Below are 13,570 nucleotides of genomic sequence, written 5' to 3' on the forward strand. Positions count from 1 at the left end.
TCTCTCTCTCTCTCTCTGTGTCTGTCATGAATAAATAAATAAAATCTTACAAAAAAAAATCTTAAAAAAAAAATAATGTTAGGTGTTTTCCAGCAATTTCTGTTCTAAGAACTTAAAGAACGCTAATTCAGTGTCCTACAATGACAAGCTGGGCCATGGTTAAATACACTCACTGCGCCTGAGGTCAACGAAGGGCAAGCCTTTGCATCTGTGAAAGGCACTTGGCAGTGCCTGGCATAGAGCGAGAATTCTATAAGTAAACTAGTAATAATAACACTAAGAACAATAAGTAGACCTGGTCTTTTTTTTTTTAAGATTTTATTTATTCATTCATAGAGACAGAGAGAGAGGCAGAGACACAGGCAGAGGGAGAAGCAGGCATCATACAGAGAGCCCGACGTAGGACACGATCCAGGGTCTCCAGGATCACACCCTGGGCTGCAGGCGGCGCTAAACCGCTGCGACACCGCGTCTGCTGTAGACCTGGTCTTTTTAAAAGCAAGTGTATCCACTGCCCTTAACAAGCAACAAAGTCTGCACTGTGTCTCAGGTTCAAGACAGACTACACAGTCTTGAACTCTACCTGGTTTCTCTTTTTCAAAATAAATACATGGTTATGTTAGATCACTGCCTGTGAGAGGCATGTGAGAGCTATTCTAAATTTTAACTCTAGATCAGGCCCTCTCCTTAAGATCTGGAATTTATATTACCTACACAGTCTTCCAAACCTTGGCTCTTCTATCATATTCTCTACGATCTGTCACTGAATCCTGTGCATCCAATATCTCTTACATCTGGCCCTTCCTCTGCACCTCTTCTTTGCCACACTCAGGATGCAGGCCCCATCATCTCTGCCCTGGATGGCTACTACAAGAATCTCTATCAACACTTTTCCCACAGCCTTCTCTCTCTTGAGTTTATCCTTCTCATTGGTACCAGAATTCACAATCTACACAGCTTGTCCAGCTTCTTAAAAATATCCATGGATTCCCTCCTTCCTCATAGAATACTGAGTAGATTATATGATAAATTAAAATCACATAAATATTAGTCTAATTTCTCTTTCTCCATATAGACTGGAAATTCTAGGAGGGAAAAGGAGTCCCTTCCTTTATTGTTCACCTCTGTATCTCCAGAAATAAACAGCATGCCTGGCATACAGTAAGTTCACCACAATGACATGAATGAATGACAAAGTGATTCTGATTCCCCTTTAGCTCTGCTGGCACAAGCTCAGTATGTAAGCACTGTAAAGGAAGCAAATAATTTTGTATTGCTTTATCAGAAACAGGAAAGGTCTAGGTTAGAGCAGGTAATTAGTTAAATAAAATGCAATTACTGCACTGAAGAGATTCAAATCCAGAAAAGCAAGACAGAATAAATCCTAACTTCTAGAAAAGCATTAACTTTGGGGTCTTATACCATCAGCCATATAACATCTATTGCCCTACACCTGCTTGAACTCCCTCCTTTAACACACATGTGCATGCATTGTAACGTGCGAAATTTTCCAAAAAATGTAACTGGAGAAGAGAGATATAAAATTTCTGGAGATTTTAAGATTGAGAGAAAAAAATAACAAAATCTTCTTTTGTTGTGGTTCTGGATGCCTGCAAGGGGAAAACAGTAAGTAAAATATCAAAATACTAAATTTTTCTAAGATATTTTATATGATTACTTTGTTGATTTAGAAACACAAATACTATCTGACTATAACATTGGAAATGTGTACTTATTTTTATAAATCCAGAGAGATTAAAGGAAAAAATTGAGTACAGAAGAGAATTTTGACCAAGTCTGCTATAAGTTATGGTCTATCATATCCAGGTATGATGGTACTTTTACTCTCTATCTGGAAATGTATACACCTCTACTTCAGGGCTAATTTTGCTAGTTTGAATGCAAAGGCAGATAACCCTCCCACCCACCCACCCCGCTTTTTTTTTTAAAGCTACTGTAATCCTCATGCTGTAGATAAAAACTACTTCTTCAAAAGATAACAATAATAAGGAAAAGTAACATGAGTAAAAGAATCAAATCAGATGTTATCAAAACATGATTTTCCCCCCTAAGTAACTAGATTCAAGAGGGCAATGTGAAAAGAAAAGAAAAAAACTTCAAGAGTCGCAGGATAAACCTTTCTGCTTTTATACCTATATTCTGAGAATAACACCAGGGCAATAAATGGCACAAAGGTACAGTGGGCTAAGACTAAGAAATCCAGGACTTGACTGTCACCTCTGCACTTAATAGCTGTGTGAATTTGGACAAGTTATTTTTTTGAGACAGCTTCCCCAACATTCTGAAGAAATTCTCCTAAAGATAGCAGGAATTTTGTCCGTGCTTGAGTTTACCTCTCAGGCAGTCTAAAAGGGCTTCAGTTTTGTGCAATAAAAAGTGGGATACAGAATCAGTGCAGGTGAAAGAGGGGCAAGAGCAGTGTAAGCTCTTGAGAAAAATAAAACTAACAATTAAAAGTACATCCAGTATGAGGTAGAGATACATATTATATGGCACCCAAGCGTGGTGAGGGAGGGGAGCTCCACATCAGCCTGAGTAAAGATATGGAGGCCACAGTTCCTTTTGGGAAACAAAAGCAAGTTTGTGATTCTGGAGATTAAAGCCTGAAGCAATGAGGGGGAGAAAACTAGTACGTAAAGTAGGCAGAAGTCTGGTTTTCAAGGGCCCTAACATCCTCGGAGAGATCTGTGATTGGAACATCACAGGCAAGCCACATCTCAGCCCTTGACATCCTTTAGGTGCAACCTTTCGGCTCGGATGCTGCAGAAATAAGAAAAACAAACATGATGTATCCAGGAAACTATCCTGGATACAGGGAATAAACCTGGTCCAGACCCTTGCACTCTAGCCCTGCTGTGTAACAGAGGGAAAGTATCCGAACATCAAGGGCAAGGCAGGGACATGCTCATGGAGTGGGTAGGAGTGAGGCTGGACTTTGGGGCCAGAAGAAATTCTGCAAGCCTGCCCACTGAGAAAACTGGCTTGACGATGACACCTCTCCACTTAGGAATGTAATATCCAAGCAGAGAATTCCAATAATCCCAGGAAGAAAGGCCTAAAGTGAGCAGGGAGGGACATCTTATCCATCTACTTTCAATTCCAGTTCCTTGTTTAGGACTCAACACATTGTGGGCACCTACAAAGGCAGCACTGAGTGTCATAGACTAAATCTTCACCCAGCTCTGCTCCCAATTCACAACGTAACTCAAGATGAGTTAACGTGACTTTTTTTTGAACTTCTATTTTTCCTCTGTAAAGTGGGAATGATGCTAGCTAGCATCTGCCTTTAGGGGTTATTTCAAGATTCAATGAGATAATGCTTATGAATACACCATGTGATATCTAATATAAATTATCTGAAGGCTGCTTTTATGCTTCTATTTTCAAATAAACACAAATATTACTATTTTGGTGTTTGAAATGCAGTACAAAATTCCTCATTAACATTCTTCTATTCATTTAGTAAGTAATCCAAATTGTAAGAATAAGCATCTTTTCTGTACATGATTAAAGCTATTTTCATTTTGAAAGCAAAAAATTCAATTGCTCCCCATAGACATTACTGGTTTTCCTTAGAAAAAACGGGCTGCTCATTTTAACTGTATGCAGTGGGAAGCTAATAAAGTGTTTTACGCTGTAGAATATACTCACTCTTTGTTCAACAGTTTATTGCGGAAGGGAACGATAGTTCAAACAAAAGATAAAGGCTTAAACAAACATAGTATTTTAGAAATTTTTGTGAAATAAAATTAGCAGAATTGTTTGTGGGGAATGAGGGAACAGAATGAGGGAAGGGGTCAAAGACACAATTCCAGCTTGAGTGACTAGGTATTCCATGATGCCACCAATTGAGATCAATGATACAAATGTATTCACAGGGAGATACTGTGTGTAGCTTTTGGCATACAGATTTGAGGTGCCTGTGGGAAATGTGGAAATGGCCAACTGCCAACTGGATATAGAGTCTGAAAGGTGCAGTATGGAGAGGAAGTTTGGGGAGTCATCATACATAGTTGGTTGTTGACATCATGAAAGTAGATTAGATCACACACTGAAACTATGTCAAGTGAGGAGAGCAATAGGTCAAGAAAAAATTTTAGGGCTACCCACATTTCAGAGGTAGGAGAGCCATGGAAGATGAGCCCATGAAAGGCACAAAGAATGAATTAATAACAGATGGAGCACTGAAGAGTATTTTGTCTCTGAAGAAAAGTAGTTTCAAAAAGTGCCCAACAGTGCTAAATTCAGCAAAAAGGTTCAATAAAGGAAATCCTGGGAAGAAAGCAGCAGGGTGGCAATGATCTTCTCAAACTGCTACATAAAAATACAGCAACATAACAGGGTGACAAAGCTTACCCATGGACACCAAAATACAAGGGGTGAGGGCCAACCACCAGGAGACAAAAAAGCCAAGTATTACCAATCTGTATAGGGGCAAATGGTGAGAAACCATGGGGAGACGGGCCTGAAAGAGCAGAACCTCAAAAAGCCAGGAGGTACTCCCTAAAAGCCTGGCAGACCAGCATGAAGAAGAATGGCCCAGAAGCTGCAATGGGCTTGTCTTCATCCAGGATGGGACAGGAAGGGGGAGAGGGGGCTGAACAGGAGCCCAAGAAAACGTCTACAGAGGCTCCAGAGTCCAGCTCCTGACTTTCAAATCTAACTCTCCACTGTTCTCCCCAGCACAGGGCCCACTGAGAAGACACTTGTTAGGACCACATCATGACTGAGTAGAAGAGGAAAGCCAGCATCATGGAAGAGATAATCTAAATAGAAGCAGTTCAAGAAAACAGAAAATCTCAGGGAGCCAGCCACCTTTTCTGAGCATTACACCTAACAACAGGAGAGGGAGCATTGTGAGCTTCCGTCTAGATGTTCAGAAGCACTACATTCACACACACGCAATTTCTGTAAGAAAATGCGGAGATTAAATACCGAAACAACACCCCTACAGACACTCAAAATTGAGAAACACATACTCAAAAACCAGATGAAAATGCTGCTGCACTATTTTGAAACAGTATAAAAGATACAAATCAACTTTAGGGAAAAACTAAGAAATGTGATGACAGAGCTCAGGAAAGTGGCCACATGGCCCGACTGAGTATATGATGAGATCACAGAGAACTAGGATGAGTAATAGGACAGCAAAAGGGTACAAAACTACCCTGCTTCAGTAATCATGATGGACAGTACCAGTATTACCACTGAGTGTGTCATGTAGGATCCAGCAAAGGAATAATGATGGAATGTTCTAATTGTATCTTCCTGTTTATCCCCAGGAACCAGAATTCTTAGATATGGACAAAAGTATCTACTGATATAACGATAAGAAACTCTATAGTCCTGAATTTGAATTGGAAATCTCTGTATGAATTCGTGAGATACCCCGCCTCTTACCTATCTATTTACATACACGTATACGCATATTTTTGAGTATAAACATTTACTTACTGCCTAGAAACGACGGCCAGTTCTAACAAATATCCCTATTGCCCAGATCATGGACTTGATTTCCCTGGAAGCCAGGGCTCCATGGGGAAGGATTCCAAGTGTGGGACAAGACCATACAAGATAAACCTACAACATCTTGATACACCACTTGTAAGGATGCTATCAAAGACTACTAGTGTTGTGTTGACAGGATTCAGAGGCCAGACTGAAGAGGTTCCATTGGTCAGAAATGGGACAATACGAGTTGCAATAAGGTAAATACTGTAATGAAACGAATCTGTCAAGTATGCTTAAGTCTATGAGTTTATAATGTAATTCAAAAAAATAACTAGTCACCTGTGGATGATAAGGAACCAATTCATTATCTTGAAAACTGTGTGTATAACATGAAGGAGCGTTTACCTTTGTTTCCCTGTCTGAACTGTACCACTGAGTAACTAAATAGCATATGAGCGAAAGGCTTTCCTGATAAATTATTCTAAAAGAATGAAATAAAAACCTTGCAACTCCAAGGGATTAATGCCTCTATGCCTTAAGTATCATCAAAAAAGCAAGAATTGGACATCATCAGCCTCCTGACGAAGGAACACAACAGTACATACATCTTGCCAAAGGTTTTGAATCAGAGTCTGATTAAGCCTCAGATTCTTGCTGCCAATGTGCAAAAACACACTGAATTGTACTATGAGTACACAATCAGCAAAATCCACTGTGAGAAATTGTTCCAGTCAAATGACCCAGATTCCCCAACAAATAAATGGTAGGAAAAAGACAGGGATTGGGCACGGGTGTGGGAGCCTGTACAGGAAACGAGCCTCAGAAGACACATAATATTTAAAGTGAGGCAGGGGTTAAACAAAAGGGTCTAGGGATACACATTTGACTGACAAAACTAAAGACAAGGAAGCAGTAATCCTTGGAAGGTAGGATGGGGGTTACTTTGGAGGGACAGACGGAAGGACTGTGGCTGGGCACATGGGACTGGAGGAGCTTCTGGGGTAGCCGGTAAAGTTCATGTCTTCAACTGAGATGTGGTTTAAAAGTTACTTGCCTTAGAATAATTCACAAAACTACATTTCCCCCAAAGAAGAGCAGTTTAGGATACAAATTTCATCTAGGTCAGCCAGTTAGGTAGGAATTGGTGATCTGAGTGGGAGCTGTTTCAAGAAAGAGTGGGGATGGAAGTCAGATTGCACGACTTGAGAAGTGAATGGCAGGCTTTGGAGTGGACTCAGGAGTCCCAATGTCTCACGTGAGAATATCTAGAAAGATTCACACCTTTGAAACAAGGTTACTCTTGGGAAATGGGAGTTTAAGGAAAGTGAGGAGAACCCTTCATTTTATACCTCATATACTTGGGCAATATTTTATTTTTCAACGTTTGTGTTACTTTTGTTAGTTATTTTAAATTCGTAAATGTCTAATTTTTAAAGGGGCTTCATTATAAAAATAGGAACCCCGGGGGGAGAAGAGACACATCAAAGGAGTTCTAAATAATTTCTGCAGAGGAGTTTAATTTACCGAGGTACTTACTCCATATTTGGGGAGGGACGTCTAACAACCGACTCTTTAGGTGTGGGCTGTGCACAGCGACTTCTCTCCAAAGAGGACAGCGTGGGAAGGGGGGAGAGAGTGATTTCCAGGGGAGAAACCGCACAGACACTACCTCAGGCAGGTAAGCAAGGTCAACATCAACAGTGGTAAACCATATTCATAATGTGAGGACAGTGGAGCTTTCCCTCTGTACTCTTCCTCCCCAAAACTAGTAACCCCAGTCTGCTCAAATTCCAGGAGAGGGACATTCTGTAATATATCTGACAAGCACTCCTCAAAACTGTCAAGGTCATCGAAAACAAGGGCAGTCTAAGAAATCACAGACAACAAAAGCCAAGAGGGCATGACAATAAAATAATGGGCCTCCTGGATGGGATCTTGAAACATAAAAAGGACATTAGGTAAACACTAAGGATAATAGATTTTAGTTAATAATAATGTGTCAATAGTGGTTCATTGATTATATTGAATGCAGCATACTAATGTAAGATTAATAATAAGGGAAACTGGATATAGGCCATAAGGGAACTCTGTACTTCTCAATTTTTAGGTGAAGCTAAAACTATTCCAAAAAATAAAGTCTATTTGGAAATTTTTTAAAAAACAGAAACCCTAAAGGTAGCAATGTCGCAATATCTTTACCAAGTGCAAGTGAAGGTGGGCTAACTTTCTTATAGTAAGTGAAGCCGAGTAAATAGCTTCCGTTTCTTTTTCTCACACAGAAAGGTTGGACCAGTCAACAGACCACCTAGAAAACTCTCACAGACCAGAGATCTAGTGACCACACTCCAAACCAAACCATGACTGGCAGAGTATACTATTTTCAGACATTCCTCAGCACAACAAAACAGGGAGCAAAAAATATGTTATTCATGTGAATCTGAAAATATGTATGGCAAGCTGAGGAGAGAATGTTCTTGGATAAAACACACCGGGTGCCAGCCATCAGAACTGCAACAGTCTAAGCAAAATGTGCATTTATAAAACATTTTCAGGGAGGTCTCATTTCTAAACATACAACTGGATACAAGAGGCAAAAAATTCCTTCTATATCATCTCCTCCATCACTCCCATGAGGCGGAGAGTCACCTTGCTCCTTCGTCATGCACCTGCTATAGTCCAGCTAGTAGGTGCACACTCTTTCAGCCCCTGAGTGTGTGATCACCACCATTCGGATCTATTCTCATTGCAGAGTCACTTCACAAATGTATATTGTATTTCAACTGAAATGCAAATTCCTTAAGAGCGAGGAAGGGGATATGGGCTGAGAACTAACATTCACTGTTCTGTGTCTCATGTGTGAGACGCGGTCCGATTCTATACAAATGTCTCATAAAACCCTCTCACTGAATCCTCACGGACATCCACATGGTAGGTATTACTAAAACTATTTTACAGATGATGCATATGAAGGTCAGAAAGGCAAAGCAACTTGGTAAGACGTTAAACTCAGTAACCCGTCGAGACCCAACTGAATGGAGCCATGGGGCCCATGTCTTCTCTACGACTGCCTGTTTCCCCACCCTCAGCAGTGTTCCCAGTGCTACAAGCAGACAAGTCATTCTGGTGCTCTTCTGACACGAACCAAGCTGAAGGATCAATAAGTGGGTAGTCTCATGATCATACTTTGTTAATGATATTTTATGACCAAAGCCTGGCCCTGTCTGTGGCTCTTAAGGAAATAAAAGGAAAAGAAATCTGTGAACAAGTATTACTATCACAGGTATATCACCCTCTGCAACACTAACCAGAATACTAGGAATTTTCTAACATGGGACCAGGGGGGAAAAAAGATTTCAGATTGTAAATGATTTATTAAATTGACTTGGGAGGCTATATTAAAAAATGGTAACCATGGGACTGTATTTATTTTATATCCTTTTCCCTGAACAGGAGGAAGAGGTTTGATAAACATCTTATTGTACTGCCTATCACTTATTGCACCCTTCGGAACCATATGCGTACCTCATGAATCAGCAGAATTTCTGCTCCTGAGAGAATCTATAACTGTTAGCTGAAAAAAAGAAGTGTTCAGGTTTATGTTATTTTCCTTTTAAGAGGTTTATAATTTATATTGTCTGAAACTTCAAAAAAAAAAAAAACCATGATTCTTTTTGCCTCAAATGATTCAGGAGACTCAAAAATTTATTGTAGTTAATTTCAAACTGAAGTCAGTATTAAAATCCCTAAACTGTTTTTTATACCCCTTTACTGATATCTTAGTTACATTTCCATGGCGGTATTTACAAATGCTAACCATGAATTTCCTTGTGTATCATTTTCATGCTATAAAAATAAAATGAGAGGGACTAAGTGGTTAAGTGTTGATTATTATCAAAGTCCTGAGCTTAATTTTCAATAGTGAGTTTGGTAGGGCTTACTATGTTATTACAAATGATTCAATAAACTCTCTAAGTGAATAAATGCAGGTTATAGATGGACCAATGATGAGCTATATATGAATTACGGGTTAAGATTAATCAAATGTCAGAGTCCAAATTTTTTAAAAGGCCAGAAAAAAAATTAAGCAATTCATTAAGCAGAAGGTAGAAAAGGAGACAAAAAAACAGGTAAACCACAAAATAGAATTAGAAAGCTCAAAAAGCACAGAGTACATGGACTAAAATGTTTTAAATGGAGAAGATAGTAGTTCTGGTTCAAAAACACACCAACCGATAATGCACAGAAGTCCTGGCTAGTAACCGTTACCTAATTCACTAATATAAAACTCACCATCACTTATTATCCAGAGAATCGCTGACACGCCAGTTACTTACATTAGTGTGGCTCCTTTAGTGTCGTCCTATATAACATCTTAAGTTCTCTCCCAAAATTTTAAAGATTTTATTTATTTATTTATTTATTTATTTATTTATTTATTTATTTATTTATTTATTTATTTCAGAGAGAGAGAGAGAGAGAGGGAGAGAGAGAATGCATGCACAAGCATAAGTGGGGGTGGAGCAGGGTGCCCAATGTGGGGCTCGATCCCAGTACCCTGGGATCACGACCTCAGCCGAATGCAGACACTTAACCAACTGAGCCACCCGGGAACCCCCTTCATGTTTTCTTAGCACAATTTCAAATTCTGTACTCCTTGTACTTTTAAGTGGCCTTTCAACTAAAAATTTCAGAGCCACTCAAAGATTACTCTTAGAGCACACTTAGTACTGCTTTCATGAGGACATCTAGGATGCTTAATAAATCATATTGAGTGACAACAGCAAAGAAGGAAATTCCAGGCCTGCTTGATATTCATGACCTGTCTATAAGAAAAGATGAATTCTTTGCAATCCAGCTACTAAGCAGGCTTCTGCCCAAGAAACCCTCCTTTGAGAATTCTGATACTGAAATGCATTGGTTATGTTTTTAAAGCAAACAAATATATGTTTAGAGAAGTTGTGAGAAATATACATTTCTAAGGTCAAAGACACTGACATTAGGGAATGAGGGGTTTACAGAGACAGACCTCACACAGGGGCTATAAGGAGGAAGATTTCCTCAAAGGTACCACAGGCTACAGATACACAATCTCAATGGTGAGGAAGAGACGAATTTTAAGTAGTTGCTACAGGAAGTTGGGATAACTGAGATACATCTGTAGATTTCTAAGTCCTGCTGTTAATAATATAAAAGTGGGCCCGGAAAGGAGGAGAAACAATGAACTTCCATTAACAAGCCCCTACAAACAGCATTTCACTCAGTTCCAGAACGTTTACCCAAGGCACATTTTGTGTGAAGCACTGGTGATACCAGTTCTTGTCAGTTTTGTCATTATTAAGTCCCCAAGCAGAGAAGTTTGTCATTATTAAGTTCTCAGCAGAGAAGTGCTAACCTGACAAGCTTCCCAAGCCACTCAACTCAGAAAACTCTGGTACCTACCTATCTGAACCTCCATACCTACACAGCTACCAACAAGCACAGGTACAGTGCTGCATTCTCAGCATGTTAATGACAGCACCAGCCCTCTGTGGGAGGGCCCACTGCACCCAAGACACAGAGTGTCTGAGGATACACTAACCCATAGTAAGTCTCCACGACGTAGGGCCAGTTTTTACCCGGTTTTTCAAATGAGGCAACACTGATACGCAGATTGTAAAACTACTATTCCAAATCTAAAGCGAGTCAATGAAAGAAATGGGTAGCATCCCAAGATGCTATTGAAGTGGAACAGGAGATTACAAGAAATGAATTACAAGAAACTGGAAACGTGGGGCATTGCTGGTGGAAGGTAGAAAGGTGCAAATATAAAGGTACAAGGAAATGAATTGGAACTTTTCCATTTTTACAAGAAAATATACTGTGTACCTGCATGAGAGACCACAAATTACTATGTATCTCTTAGAACCTTAGTGAACCTAAAGGATCAACACGTAAAATCATGCAGGGAGAAGGAACTCTGTAATGTTTGACTACTGAGCCTGATTTGCTATTATTTTTTAATCAAAAATGCTGCCATGGCCAAACAATAAACATTTCTACTCATCATTTAAAAAATGGAGATAAATCTGCAAAACACTAGTAAATATTACTCACTCACTGTTCCTGGTATCATCCAACTCACATTTACAACACAGAGGAGAGGCAGAGAGTGACCCCGATTTTCCTTTATGTTGCAAAGATTTTCTAATTTATTTAATGTCCCGTTCCCACATGATACATCTATGGGAAGTCTTCTCTCTGGGATCACATTCTGTTCTCCCCTACTTAAACTTTAGAAAGGAAATAGATGCCCCATCAGACAACCCTGACTGTGCCATGGCTCTGACTGGTGACGCCAGTGTAAGTTTGCTGGCTTAAAGGTTAGACTGATTTGAAAATAATATTAGAATATCTTGATTGCATTTCTAGAATTTATACGTTGGCACAGCGTTTTATACAATTCAGTTAGGAAAATTAAGATTAAGAACGCATTAAAATACTTACAGACGTATGAGTAAAAACAAACAAAGAAGTCACAAACCTTCTTGTGAAGACACAATGGGTGGCATGTAATCAGGAATGTATTCTTTTCTTTCCTCTGCATCTTTACTTCCAGGTTGAGGAAATTGAAGGACATTGTTCTTACTAACAGGAAATGAAGGAATTTGATGTGGGAAAGTCACAGGTTCAATATTGTGAATATAGTCTTCTAATTCATGAAGACTAACCCCCATAAGCTGGAAAGCTTCACCAACATCATCCAAAATTGGGTCTGTTCGGCCATCTGAAACAAAGTCAAAAGCCAAGCAAATTATTTTAAGGAAGTCCCATAAATACTTTTTTAAAATATGAAGAAACATTAGGTTCACATGTAGTTCAGAATCTAATATAATAATTATACATACTTCAGACCAAGTTATTTGGAAGAATTTAATGGATTTTATTTTATTTATTTATTTATTTTTAAATCCAAGCATTTTTTTTTTAATTTTTATTTATTTATGATAGTCACAGAGAGAGAGAGAGAGAGAGGCAGAGACACAGACAGAGGGAGAAGCAGGCTCCATGCACCGAGAGCCCGATGTGGGATTCGATCCTGGGTCTCCAGGATCGCGCCCTGGGCCAAAGGCAGGCGCCAAACCACTGCACCACCCAGGGATCCCGAATTTAATGGATTTTAAATAAAACATCATACTATTTAAATATTAGAAAGCGGATTCCTGAAGTCGATTTGAAACATGATCTGAGAACCAGACAATTCACACTAACAATCAGCTAGTGCTGAGTACATATCAGAATAAGTTTATGGACGGACAGTGACCAACAAAAGGTAAGTGCCCAGTTAATATAACTATTACTGTTCTTTATCAAATAACCAGAAGGCTGTGCTAAGTAAATGTCCATTACATTTTTACCATTGTTCAATGGTGTAGCTCTGAAACCTAAAACAGTGGCTGGCATGTAGTTGGCACTCAACAAATACTGGTTGAACGACCTCCCGTACTTCTTTCCCTGCCATCCCAGATTTCACTTTGTCTGGTTTCAGTTATGAGCAGTCAACGTGGTGAAGAAGCAGACAACTGTCCTTCTGACTTATCATCAGAGGGTCAACAGTAGCCTAACCCTAAGTCACAATGCCTACGTCATTCATCTCCTCATGCAGGAATTTTGTCATCTCACATCATCACAAGGATGAGAGCAGCATATTAAGATACTTTGAGAGAGAGAAAAAGTGATCATTCACATAACTTTTATTACATTGTGCTGTTATAACTGTTCTGTTTATTATTAGTTATTGCTGTTACTGTCTTAATGTGCCTAATTTACTAATTAAACTTCATCATAGCTTTCTATGTATACAGTTCAGTACTATTCGTGGTTTAAGGCATCCACTGGGGGGGGAGGGTTTTCAAATATACCCTCATGAATGAGGGGAGACTACTGTATGCCACTGAATCAATTTTTAATTTAAATTCAATTAATTAACATATATTATTGGTTTCAGAGATAGAGCTCAGTGATTCACCAGTTTTATATAATACCCAGTGCTCATTACATCATGTGCCCTCCTTAACACTCATCATCAGTTACCCCATCCCCACTCCCCTCCCTTCCGTGA

At 39.3% G+C, this 13,570-nt stretch overlaps 1 protein-coding gene across 3 annotated transcripts in view; it reads right to left on the bottom strand.

Annotated features, from left to right (window-relative positions):
• The window catches only part of TAF3 (TATA-box binding protein associated factor 3), a 180,172-nt gene that overhangs the window by 161,589 nt on the left and 5,013 nt on the right, over positions 1 to 13,570 (bottom strand). For 2 of the 3 annotated variants that reach the window (XM_072825874.1, XM_072825876.1), the window contains exon 2: positions 11,993 to 12,235. In XM_072825874.1, coding sequence (XP_072681975.1) covers positions 11,993 to 12,235 — 243 coding nt within the window. Of the gene's footprint in view, positions 1 to 11,992; positions 12,236 to 12,866; positions 13,025 to 13,570 lie in introns of those variants that run through there. The other variant, XM_072825875.1, reaches the window with a different exon arrangement.

The sequence above is a fragment of the Canis lupus genome, chromosome 5 (genome assembly GCF_048164855.1).
Source record: "Canis lupus baileyi chromosome 5, mCanLup2.hap1, whole genome shotgun sequence".
Classification (NCBI taxonomy): domain Eukaryota; kingdom Metazoa; phylum Chordata; class Mammalia; order Carnivora; family Canidae; genus Canis; species Canis lupus.